General features: G+C 32.3%; 2 protein-coding genes across 2 annotated transcripts; one reads left to right on the top strand and one right to left on the bottom strand.

The window, feature by feature from the left end:
- Nucleotides 1-5,082: 5,082 nt before the first annotated feature.
- On the top strand, nt 5,083-8,852 carry LOC133306892 (high affinity sulfate transporter 2-like). The gene is made up of 14 exons (XM_061507271.1): nt 5,083-5,186; nt 5,315-5,681; nt 5,776-5,824; nt 5,920-6,124; nt 6,222-6,396; nt 6,492-6,557; nt 6,637-6,750; nt 6,828-6,944; nt 7,023-7,149; nt 7,267-7,553; nt 7,665-7,855; nt 7,983-8,068; nt 8,156-8,232; nt 8,569-8,852. Exons 2-14 carry the CDS (start codon nt 5,340-5,342, stop codon nt 8,707-8,709), a joined length of 1,977 nt encoding a protein of 658 aa, XP_061363255.1. The 5' UTR covers nt 5,083-5,186; nt 5,315-5,339; the 3' UTR covers nt 8,710-8,852.
- Nucleotides 8,853-11,253: 2,401 nt separating this feature from the next.
- LOC133306890 (chaperone protein dnaJ 20, chloroplastic-like) lies at nt 11,254-11,805 on the bottom strand. The gene has a single exon (XM_061507269.1). The coding sequence runs from the start codon at nt 11,785-11,787 to the stop codon at nt 11,254-11,256; it is 534 nt and encodes a 177-aa protein (XP_061363253.1). The 5' UTR covers nt 11,788-11,805.
- Between the last annotated feature and the right edge of the window lie 845 nt (nt 11,806-12,650).

Raw genomic sequence — 12,650 nt, 5'->3', positions numbered from 1 at the left:
TGACATGATGAAAAGAGAATTTTTTTTAATATTATAACTATATCTTACTGTAAGATATTAAAATATAATTATTTTTTATTGCTGCAAAAATTCTCTTCCCTTGTAAAGAGAAGTTGGGGACCTAAGATAAAAGATAAAAGAAATATATGTTACTTATTCACAGATACATATCTGTCTTGTCTTGATTCATTGTTATTTGTTAATATCCCATTCTTCTCGTTTATGTTCTAAAATCATAAAAAACATGGGTATGGTTGAATATGTTTTTTTTTAATAAAATTTTTAAAAATTGATTTTGAGAATAAAAGAGAAATTATAAAATTTGTTTGAGTATAATTAGATTTAAAATTATAAAGAAGTTATAATTATTTATAAAAATGTCATTAATAAAATTTTATAATTACAATATTGTTACCGTAAAATGAACTTAAAATAAAAAAATTATTTACAAAAGTGTCATTAAGGAATCTTCATATTTACAAAATTGCCACCGTAAAAATAAAAATAAAATCCAAAAAAAAACTTTTGAGAACATCACTTGATTGTTTTAATTTTTTCAGTTTTTAAAACTAAAAAAAAATCATTATTTTGGGAGTTATTTTTCAAAACAACCCTCTCTAAATAATTTTTTTTATTTTAAAAACTCAATTTTTTTTTTTGAGAATAGAAATGAAACGACCCATTGTTTCGTTATTTTGTTTTAGGGTTTATGTTTTTACAATGAGAAAAATGTTTGTCATTTTAAATGACATAAAGATATGTCATTTTAAATGACATAAAGATATGTCATTTTAAATGACATAAAGTTATCTCATTTTAAGAGAGAGATAGACACGAGAAAATATTTTTTATTTAAAATTTAAATTAAAAAAAAAACCACCCACTTTTTATCCCATGATTTTTATTCCTTGTGTCTATCTCTCTCTTAAAATGACATAACTTATGTCATTTAGAATAACAAACACCAAATCCTTTTACAATAGTGAATACAAATAAATTATTTACATTCACTTTCAAAATGACATCATTTTATATTAAAAGATTTAAAATTATAATAATACCAAACAACATAACCAAGATAACTTATTTGGTTCTTTGTTTTATAAGCAATGAAGCATTCTTTGCCCCGTCTTCTCTGACTATGTCATAAAGCAGAATCTGCAAATCAATTTTTTTTTTTTTTTTGATAACAAGAATCTGCAAATCAATTTTCAATAACATAGTAGGGTAACCTTTCCTTCAACAACGATCCTCAGAAAAACTTTTTTGTATCTGGAAGGTGTAATAGATATCCTACATCTTTCCTCTTCCCCATGTTCTCTTAATCACGATCTTTCCATTACAAAGTCAAGCCACGTCTTACTTCAAACGATAAAATACAACCATATAAGTTTAAAGTGGAGGGATTAATGGAATTGGCCTACTCAACAAGATTCTCCAACACTTTGTTGGGTGTGCATTTGTTTTCCAAGTCAAAGTTAAGTTGAAAAGTTTATATTGAATTATGCAACTATGAATGGTAAACATCCAATTAAAGTCTTGTAGATCATTAAGCTTTTATAAAGATACATCTCTAATTTTATTTTTCTATTATTTGCATTGTAGAAATTGTTTTCCTCGCACCATCTTTGAACCCACAAGCATTTCTTTATGTCATCTCGATCTTGCCAATATTTTGCATCGTTCCTTACCTTGAATCTGGTAGGATTTTTTTTTTTTCTTAGTCCTCGAATCCGTTTCGATTTTATTGCCCAATTAACCACAACCTTGCCCATCTTTGTAGAATAGTCCTAGCAGCCTTCAAGTTTATACCAGGAGAGTAATGCTATATCGTTCTGTCAATGTTTTAATTTCTTAAAACACAAAAAAATATTAAATGAAAAAGAAAAAGTATTTACTATCTTAAAGACTTAGATTATATTTAGTTTTATTTTATAATTAAAATAGATTGATTGATGAGGCAGTTTTATTTTTTAACTGATATTGAATTATTCTCCCTTCAATACTTAATAATTAAATTAACTCTAATACGATGCAATCTACTTAAATAAATAAAACAATCCTTAATGAAGTTAAGGGTGTGATTGAATAAGTTTAAAAAAATATATTCTATGATATATATATATATATTAGAAAATTTTCAGAAGCTATTATTTTAACTTCGAAAAAACACTAAAATAACTTTTTTTACGTTTTTATTTTTTTTCTAATTATTATAATTTTTGAAACATATTTTTAATTAAAAATTTACCTTCTTTTGAAATAACACAAATATATAAGGCTAAAATGTTAGTAAGCATAACATTCGGCTATTTGACCATTTTGTCCCTCATTAATTAATTAATAATCATTTTTCCCCTGATTCGAAACTATCTATCAATATGCCCCTCTTTAATCGACTACTTTGCATGTTTAATCGACTAAATGGTTGTTGGAAGATTTAATCGACTAAATCTCCCTACTTAATTGATTAAAATCATACTGACTTATTTTTTTTTTGTCAAATATGGAGATTTAGTCGACTAAATAAGGAGATTTAGTCGACTAAATCTCCCAACAGCCATTTTTTGTCTGTTTTGGCCATTTAGTCGATTAAAAATGCAAGGTAGTCGATTAAAGAGGGGCAGATTGATAAATAGTTTCGAATCAGGGACAAAATGGTTATTAATTAATTAATAAGGGGCAAAAGGATGAAAAATCCCATAACATTCCCCATTAAAATTAGACCTAAAAGAATGCATTTCTTATCTTAAGGTTTTTTTTTAAAATTGAACCGGGGCTTTTGAATTGAGTTATAATGACCTCATTTGATGTACTAAGATGCATTAAATCGAGTAGATGAAAGCAAATAAAACTGTATTTAAACATAACAATAGAATGTCAAGTACAAATGGGCAACCATTATCTCGGATTCCATCATTTTATAGTCGGAGATTCGGAAGAGTGACCATTTTGTCACATTTGGCAAAAAAAATTATTAGACTGCTACGCCAACAGTAAATTTTGTCAAAATGTCACGCGGCATATTTCGCTACACTGTGTAGCAAAATATGTTTGCAAGTAATTCGTTACACAGTGTAGCGAAATATGTCATGTCAGGATGCACAGTCAGCAAAAAATGACACGTGTCAAGCGGGCAGAAATTCGCTACACTGTGTAGCGAATTATGCTTGAATTCTGCTTGTTTGACACATGCCATTTTTGTTGACTGTGCAGCCTGACATGACATATTTCGCTACACTGTGTAGCGAATTACTTGCAAACATATTTCACTATACAGTGTAGCGAAATATGCCTCGTGGCATTTTGACAAAGTTTACTGTTGACGTGGTAATTTGATAAATTTTTTTGCCAAACGTGACAAAATGGTCACTATTCCCGAAGATTCTTATGTATAATTTTTAATGACTATTTGTAATTAAAGTGTGATGTTAAATATGTATCTTGATTATTTATTATATTTAATAAAATTTAAAAATTTAATTAGAAAATGAAGAGCTAAAAAAATATTTGATAGTTCATTATCATCTATAGGACTTATCGTAGCAACTTGCAATGCTACGTCCAACCCAAGGAGAGAATTTATTGTGGTCTGGGACCACCATTTTTAGGTGGTCCCTTAGTTTTAATAAAAGAGTAAAATTAAAAAAGAAAAAAATAATAGGGAAAAGAAAGAAAGAAAAAATTAGTGTTGTGAGAGTGAACACCAAATCATTGAATAATCCTGGAGCATATTAAATATTGTCCAACCCAAGTGACAATCTTGTTTAGAGTAAACGTCGTCTAAATATTATTTTATGATCAGACAACAAGAAGCAACTCCTGCTTTCCTTACTTGTGTGCTGCAATCCCAACATTACACTCAATTCATCATAAATTCAACCCTTTCAAATCTCTATGAATCTGGACATAATCAAGGCACCCTTCATACAACGCCTCCGTGTATGAAGTATCTGTTTGTTCTTTATTAATATATAGAAAAGATAACTTTTTTTATTTTTTATAATCTCTTTATTAATATATATATATATATATATATATATATATATAGGGATATGATATTGTAATAACCAATTAGTGTTATTATCAATCAATTTTACTGTTAAATCGATTATATTGATCCCGCGGTTATATTTATTTCCATCTTTGTATGGTTATGTTTCCCCATATTTAATGTGAAAGCATTAAATATGAAAAATCATAACCATATAAAAGAGGTGAAAATAAATTAAAGTATAAAATATGGGAAATCATAACCATACAAAGATGAAAATAAATATAACCATTGAATCAACATAATCGATCTAACAGTAAAATTAATTGATAGTAATATTCGTAGTAACACTAATTGGTTATTACAATATCCTTTCATATATATATATATATATGAAATAAATCATTTCCTATCACATAGAAAAACGCTAATCCCTGATTATTACAATCTATCTTTGAATTGCATGCTATCTGATAGCAGTTTCTACCGTTAGACTTTTATACTTTTTGGTTCAATCTTTGTCTCTCTCATTACTGTCACTTTTCTCATTAAATGAATATCCAAGGAGAGAGGAAACGAACACAATTACGCAAACACCCCACCCACAACTATGTGAATACAATTAATATATTTTGGTCAATGGCAATAATTATGCTTATCCAGGTGTCATTTCTCTGCAAAATCTTTAGTTCACATGAGAATTAAATTTTAAGAGTTTTAATCGTAATCCTATTTCTCTGTTGCCATTGGATTATTCCTTCCTGGCCGCTTGAAAAATAATAAAATATGAAAGTTGTAGAGTTGTTTGTTTACGAAATCATCAATTTGGTATATGGTTGACATGGATTAATAAATTATAGAATTATAATTTATTCAAGAGTCTTTTTAATCACTACAGTATTTGTTAAGAAAGCAAGAAATAAAAAATATTTAATATACTTAAAACCTAAAAAATCAATAATTTTTTTTTTTTTCATTTTTTAAATCCTGATAAGTGCGGACACTGGTTGACTTCTTTAACACTTGCCTTTATTTAATCAAGGTCATGGCTTACATAACATTACATAACATATCATGTACAGCTGAATATTTCCAATAGTCTCTATATAAGCATTTTCCTTCTTCACAAAAACAGCAAGTTCGTGGGTTCTCAGTTTGGTACTTTCAGTGTATAATTTAGACATAGATACTGGTATAATTCCTTTTAAGAAACTAAGCTTAACTTCTCATGACAAAAATGTGACTGTGCAGTTGACTCTTAAATAGATTGTTCCACTAATGAAATCTACTTTTTCTGCATAATTACTGTGTTCTTTGCAGGTTATTAAGTGTCTCTGGAGCTTAAATGAGTCAGCGTGTTAGTGACGAGGTTGTGGCAAAAGCCATGGGGGAAATAAGAAGCGGGTCTTCTTCACTTCGACATGGAGATCATACCTTGCCACATATTCATAAGGTTGGAGCTCCTCCTAAGCAGACACTTTTCCAAGAGATCAAACATTCTGTCACTGAAACTTTCTTCTCAGACAACCCCTTAAGAAAATTTAAGGATCAAACAGGATCAAGAAAGTTTGTTCTAGGCCTGCAATCAATCTTCCCCATTCTTGATTGGGGAAGAAGTTATGATCTTAAAAAATTCAGGGGTGATTTGATTTCTGGACTTACCATTGCAAGTCTTTGTATTCCTCAGGTGAGTAGAAACTTGTGAATGATATATTTATACAATAAATATTGTGGTATGTGTTTTTATATTACCACACTCGTTAACATGTGAGTGCATTCAGGACATTGCATACGCAAAGCTTGCAAATTTGGACCCCCAGTATGGACTATGTGAGCCATCTTGATTTGTATTAAGCGATTTAAATACATGTTAATTAGCTCTTCAGTTTCAGTTATATGACTTGGCTTTCTGTCACTGTGTGCAGACACTAGCTTTGTGGCTCCTCTTGTGTATGCTTTTATGGGAAGCTCAAGAGATATAGCAATAGGACCCGTAGCTGTGGTGTCCCTCTTGCTTGGGACTACCCTTGGCGATGAGATTAGTAACTACAAGAGTCCTGATTACCTGCGTCTTGCATTTACTGCAACTTTCTTTGCAGGAATAACTCAAATGGCACTTGGAGTTTTCAGGTACAGTACACTGTTGGATTGGTAAATTATTTTGTTCCTTTTTAGCTTTGCCTATATTCATTCTTCTTGTGTTACAATCTATTCGTGAATTTTGCAGGCTTGGTTTCTTGATTGATTTCCTATCTCATGCTGCCATTGTGGGATTTATGGCTGGAGCTGCCGTTACTATTGCACTGCAACAGCTTAAAGGTTTGCTTGGCATACAGAACTTCACTAAGAAAACTGATATTGTTTCTGTCATGCGCTCAGTTTGGGGTTCAGTGCACCATGGGGTAAACCTTCATTTCTGTTTTGATTTTCTCCTTCTTTATTGATGAAAAAAGTGAAAATTTGGCTCACAAACATTTGCTTCAATCTTTGCTTACAGTGGAATTGGGAGACAATAGTCATTGGAGTGTCATTCTTGGTCTTTCTTCTTATAACCAAGTATATTGTAAGAATGCTAACAATTAAAGCCTTCCTTTCTTCCTTTCCATTTGAACTTTCATAACTCTTCCTGTTGGAATGGACAGGCTAAAAAGAATAAGAAATTCTTTTGGGTAGCTGCAATTGCTCCTATGATCTCTGTCATAGTGTCCACCTTTTGTGTGTTCATTACCAGGGCCGACAAGAAAGGTGTATCAATTGTAAGTAGCATGAAATTGATGGAAAAGTTCAAACAAAATTAAGCACTGTAAAACTCATAAAGTATATGCTATTTCAGGTGCGACATATTAAAAAAGGTGTGAATCCATCATCTGCCAGTGAAATTTTTTTCAGTGGAAAATATCTTGGCCCTGGTGTTCGTATTGGTGTGATTGCTGGTATGATAGCACTCACGGTAAGCAAATTTTACCCATGATTCCTCATCCCTTAGAGAACTCTTCTAGACACTTAAGCCAAATTCGTTAAACTTTAGGAAGCTGTAGCAATTGGGAGAACATTTGCAGCCATGAAAGACTATTCATTGGATGGTAACCAAGAAATGGTGGCAATGGGAACAATGAACATTATTGGCTCCCTTACATCTTGTTATGTGGCAACAGGTACAAAAGAAGGCTCACTCAATCATGTTTGAATCTCTGCTAGAAACCTTGTAAAAAAAAAAAAATTTACGTGCCACTTTCATCATAATAAGCATTTTTTTTTTTATCTTTATGCAGGATCTTTTTCTCGCTCAGCAGTAAACTATATGGCTGGTTGTAAAACTGCTGTATCAAACATCATTATGTCCATTGTTGTATTATTAACTCTGCTACTCATCACACCGCTATTTAAGTACACACCAAATGCAGTGCTTGCTTCTATTATTATAGCTGCCGTGATGAACCTCGTTAACATTGAAGCAATGGTTCTGCTGTGGAAGATTGACAAATTCGATTTTGTAGCATGCATGGGAGCCTTCTTTGGTGTGATCTTCAAAAGTGTTGAGATTGGCCTTCTAATTGCGGTAATGAAAAAAATCAAGAGAAATTCAAGAGAAATGTTTGGAATTTTTGCATCTTCAACTTTGTCTAACCAGCACAGTATTTAGTATTTACTGAACCTTTTCTTTATGTAGGTGGCAATATCTTTTGCTAAAATCCTTTTACAAGTAACTAGGCCAAGGACTGCAGCACTTGGAAAGCTTCCAGGGACTAGTGTTTACAGGAATATCCAGCAATACCCCAAAGCAACCCAGATTCCTGGCATGCTGATTATCAGGGTTGACTCTGCAATCTACTTCTCAAACTCCAACTACATCAAGGACAGGTGATTGATTGTTATTCCTAACATATCTTTAAATTTGTAGACACTCCTAGATCAAGGTTAAGAAAGTGTTGATTGGTTCACTTAATGGAATTGAGCCTGATGAATGATTTCAATCATAATTTTATAGAATTTTGAGATGGCTGACTGATGAAGATGCACAAAGGACAGAAAGTGGATTAACAAGAATACAGTATCTCACTGTTGAAATGTCACGTAAGGCTTTCTATGAAATCCTTTGATCCTGTTTTTTCATGATTAATTTTGATGAATGATTTTATTCACGCATCCATATTCTTGCAGCTGTTACCGATATTGACACTAGTGGCATCCATGCCTTTGAAGATTTATATAAGAGCCTTCAGAAAAGAGAAGTCAAGGTAAATGAATAATCACAGAATTCAACATTTTCAACATCATTAGTCATTAATATAGGAATTCTTCCGGGAAAATCTCTAGTTACAGATCAAGGTTTGGTCTAGGGTCTTAAAATTTGCCACAAATGTTTAAAGGAATTCCAGAATCCATGTCCTGTATAGTATTTTCTTGGCAAAGTTTCAGCACATTTATACAACCATGCTCCTCATGCCATAGCTTAAGTCAGTCAAATGAATTGCTTATGTGAAAACAAATTCATCTATAATGATATAATTATGAACAAAACAACTTTGTAATAAAAAAATTTAATGACATTAATCTCTATGGTCTTTTCGCAGCTTGTCTTGGCAAACCCGGGGCCAATTGTAATGGAGAAGCTCCACGCATCCAAGTTAGCAGACTTAATTGGGGAAGATAAAATCTTTCTATCTGTGGCTGATGCTGTTGCAACTTTTAGTACTCCTAAGGGTGAAGTATGAAAAAATAAATAAATAGCTGTTTCAATTTAAATACCAGTAAAGGGTGGAAGCTGTTCAGGGAGCTCATAGGAAAGCTAATGAGCCAAGGGTCATGTAGATTTGTTTGATTCTGTTCGATTTATGGTCTCGATGTATAAAAACAAAAGGGGGATGAAAAATGTGTTTTGTTTTGATTATACCTCGTGTTTATCTTACTTTGTGGAAGCAATTGTTTTCCTTTTTGATATACATATGCTCAACGGTTGCAGAATAAACCAGAAAAATGAAAATTGACTTCATGATTTGATGGATAAATGGATGCGTATATTATAAATAAACAATGTTTCAGAGTTATAGTTTATTATACTAGATGACCTGCGCATAATGCAATAACCGATTACTAAATTAACAATATGTCATACTGAAATCATCAAGATTGTGGAGTAAAATTTTCTAATTTTTTTTTCGCAGTCTAAGATATAGAGGTACATGTATCAGCAAATTATTGGAAAGTAAAATTTTCTAACCGGAATGATTGTGTTGGACTTGGTTGCATGCATTAGTATCAGAATCTTCGTAAGTTCACGATGATACTCTAAAGAACCAATTCAACCCAAAAGCTTAAGTTGTTGGGTGAGGCTATATTAATTGTTTTATATATTTCAACACGCACTCTCACACGCGAGCCCATTGGGCTTGGAGGGTGGCTCACCTACCTGTGCAAAGAAAGAAATTCCACTTGAAAGAGAGTGGGGGGCGGACAATGCACAGGCTCAATTACCTGTGCAAAGAAAGAAATTTCACTTGAAAGAAAGTTGGGGGCAGTGAGGATCGAACCCGGTACACCGAGGCTCTCATACCATGTAAAAAACTAATTCAACCCAAAAGTTTAAGCGGTTAAGTGAAGCTATATTAATGATTTTATATATCTCAACAGGTACATTATGAATCTTTGTGTGAATGGGTGTTTTGAATGCGGAAACACTTATTATATGGTTTCTCCTCTTTGGGAGACTTTTTTCTCCTTGCTCCTTGGAAGACCTCATTTGGGTGGACATGTATCGAATTGAACTAAATTTTTTGAAAAACGGAACTGAATTCGTTTAAATCAATTCGCTTCAAAGAATCAAACTTTTTTTTTATCCCAAGCACATACAGGTTCGGTTTGGTCTGAAAATATTTCGGTTCGAAACCAGTTCGGGTTGAACCTATTATGAATTAAAATCAATTTTGAACTAGAAAACAGTAAGTAAATAAATAAATAAGAGAACAAAAGTAGAAAGGAAAAAAAATTAAATGAAAAGAAGAGAAAAAAATTGCTTAGGTTCAAGGTTTAGGGTTCATTCTTTAATAAGACTCTCAGACTTCTTATTTTTATTCATGGATGAGGAGATTTGTGCTAACATCTAAGCATAATAAAAGTTAAAACTGTTAGTTTCAAGTCGAGATTTAAACTATAATTTAAGGAAAATATTATATTTACAAAATACTTCACATTAATAGAGAGAAAAAATAGAAATTTCTTGCATTATACTTATCTTAAAAAATTTCTTCAAATTTTGAGGGGGGCGGTCGCCTACCCTACACCACCCTCGGTCCGCCCCTGGGTGTGACGGTAGTGGCTGCGACAATGGTAGTGATGGTTGGTGACAGTGGTGGTTATGGTAATGATGGCGTCATTGTGGTGGTAGTGGTGACGATGAGGGTGGTGGCAGTGGCATGTGATGGCGATGATGGCGGTGACGGCAGTGGTTGCGATGATGGTGGTGGTGGTTGATGGTGGTAGTGGTGACGGTGATAGTGGTGGTGGTGGTGGTAGCGGTGGTAGTTGTGATGGTGGTGACGGTGGCGTGGTGGTAATCATGGGTGAAGGTGGTGGTAATGGTGGCGATGGTGAGAGGTGGTACGATGACGTTGGCGACGATGGTGGCGGCAGTCGTGTCGGGATGATGGTGGTGGTGGTGGTGATGATGATAGAGGTGGAGAGTGATTAAGAGAGATAAGTGTTTCTCATTTTGTGCCCGGGAACAAAAAAGTAGAAATTTTCTGATTCTTTTTTCTGTTCCCCAGCACAAAAATTAAATCGGTTTATCCCGGGAACAAAAAAATAAATCAGTTTTACCAAACGAGTTTCCTATCCATTTCTGTTCCCGGGAACAGAAATTAAAAAAGAATTGATTCTGGGAAGGTAGTCATGCACACCCTTAGTCACTTTTGTTTACTATTAAGTAAAAGGAAAATACATATATTATGTTGTAGAAAAATGTTTAGGTTTATAGACACAACCAATATAGACCCCATTACTTTTAAAATAAAATAAAAATGGTGGGATCCACATTAATTATGTCTATAACATAACCTAAACATTTTCCTACAAGATAACATAACTATTTCCCAAACTAAAAATAAACAAACTCATGATTACTAACTTTAAAAAGAAACTCATTTAAAAGAGCCATATTATTCACGTAAATGAAAAGAATCAAGTCCTAAAAGTTGACCAATTCAAGAATATTGTTACATGAAAAATATAACAATATTAGAATCACGAGGAAAGAAAGAAAATTAACTAGATGTGTGGTCTTTCATGTTTTGCGCCCTCATTCTACTGCCCCATGATCCTCCACCCTTTTGAGCCATACGTCTATGAGATCTTCTCTTCAACTCAACCATTTGTTCCTGCCACCTACATCTCCAACTCTCATCACTAGCACTCATTTTGCTTCTCAAACCCAAATCATAATCATAATCTGCTCGAAGCTTGGGATTCGACAAAGTCTTGTAAGCTGCGTTGAGCTGCACAAACATCCTCGTTGATTCCTCTTTCTTGGAACGATCTTGACACACATCAGGATGGTACAGAAGCGCCATTGATCTATAAGCTCTCTTTATGTCATCCATGGTTGCACTTTTGGGACTCAAACACAATATCTTGTAGAAGTTCACGTGGCTGGTCTCATCCACACCCGAAAGCTTTGTGGCTCTGCATGAAACACCAAACTTCATACGAGGATGTCTTTGGTGTTTATTTGAGAGTGGAAAGAAATGAAATGGCTTGGAAATGCTAAGGCTTGAGCTTAAGGATATAACATATTCCATTGCTCTAATTAATTATCTCTCTATTTTTGAGAATATGGGGTGTTCAGTGTTCACTGATATATATACACATATATATATGAATCATAACTACTGCTTCAAGAAGGAGCTTGGACGCAGTTTGAACTCGTCTTATATTAATTAATTAATTGATTGATTGATTAAATTACTGCATCCTCTCTCCTTTATTTTGAGTTCGTTAAATAGAATTCTTTCTATTTTCAAACCTACACAGAGCTCTTCATATTTTATAGATGCGCAACATTCAAATTTTGATAATGTACTTTATATATATTTGTTAGTCAATAATCAACCGTTATTTTATTTTTTTTGTGAAATTAACGAAAATATCCTCACTAATTGTAGGTTTTGGCTTATCACACAAAATCAACTTTTTTTTTTTTTAAACTTTACACAAATGCTCTCGTATTTTATAAATACATTACAGTTGAATCCCTTCTGTTACAATAAAACTTTTAAATTATTAAAGACTTGAACTACAAATTTTTTAAAATAACATAAGAATAAACAAAACAAAAAAGTTATAGTTTCATATCCTTAAAATAACGATAAGTACTTTAAAATTAGTGCAAAAAAATTCAATTAAAGCTTAATCACATTAATTGTTATCGAGATGGATCAAAACTAATTCATTAAGATTAATTTCTCAAGTAAATGATAAAAAAGATATTTAAACTTAGGAAAGTTACATCCATATTTTCTCAACAAAAGAACTTTATAATTTTTTTTTCATTTAATTCTTGTGAAATTGACCCTAATAATCTTATTAGCATGTGACATCAATTCATGTAATTAAGTTTTTATTAAATTTCCATTGCAATAAATTAAATTATTTTCTTTATTTA

Source organism: Gastrolobium bilobum, unplaced genomic scaffold (genome assembly GCF_033153095.1).
Source record: "Gastrolobium bilobum isolate Gb01-03AN ecotype WA unplaced genomic scaffold, APGP_CSIRO_Gbil_v1 utg2909, whole genome shotgun sequence".
NCBI classification, from domain to species: domain Eukaryota; kingdom Viridiplantae; phylum Streptophyta; class Magnoliopsida; order Fabales; family Fabaceae; genus Gastrolobium; species Gastrolobium bilobum.
This window is presented reverse-complemented; position numbering and strand designations above follow the sequence as displayed.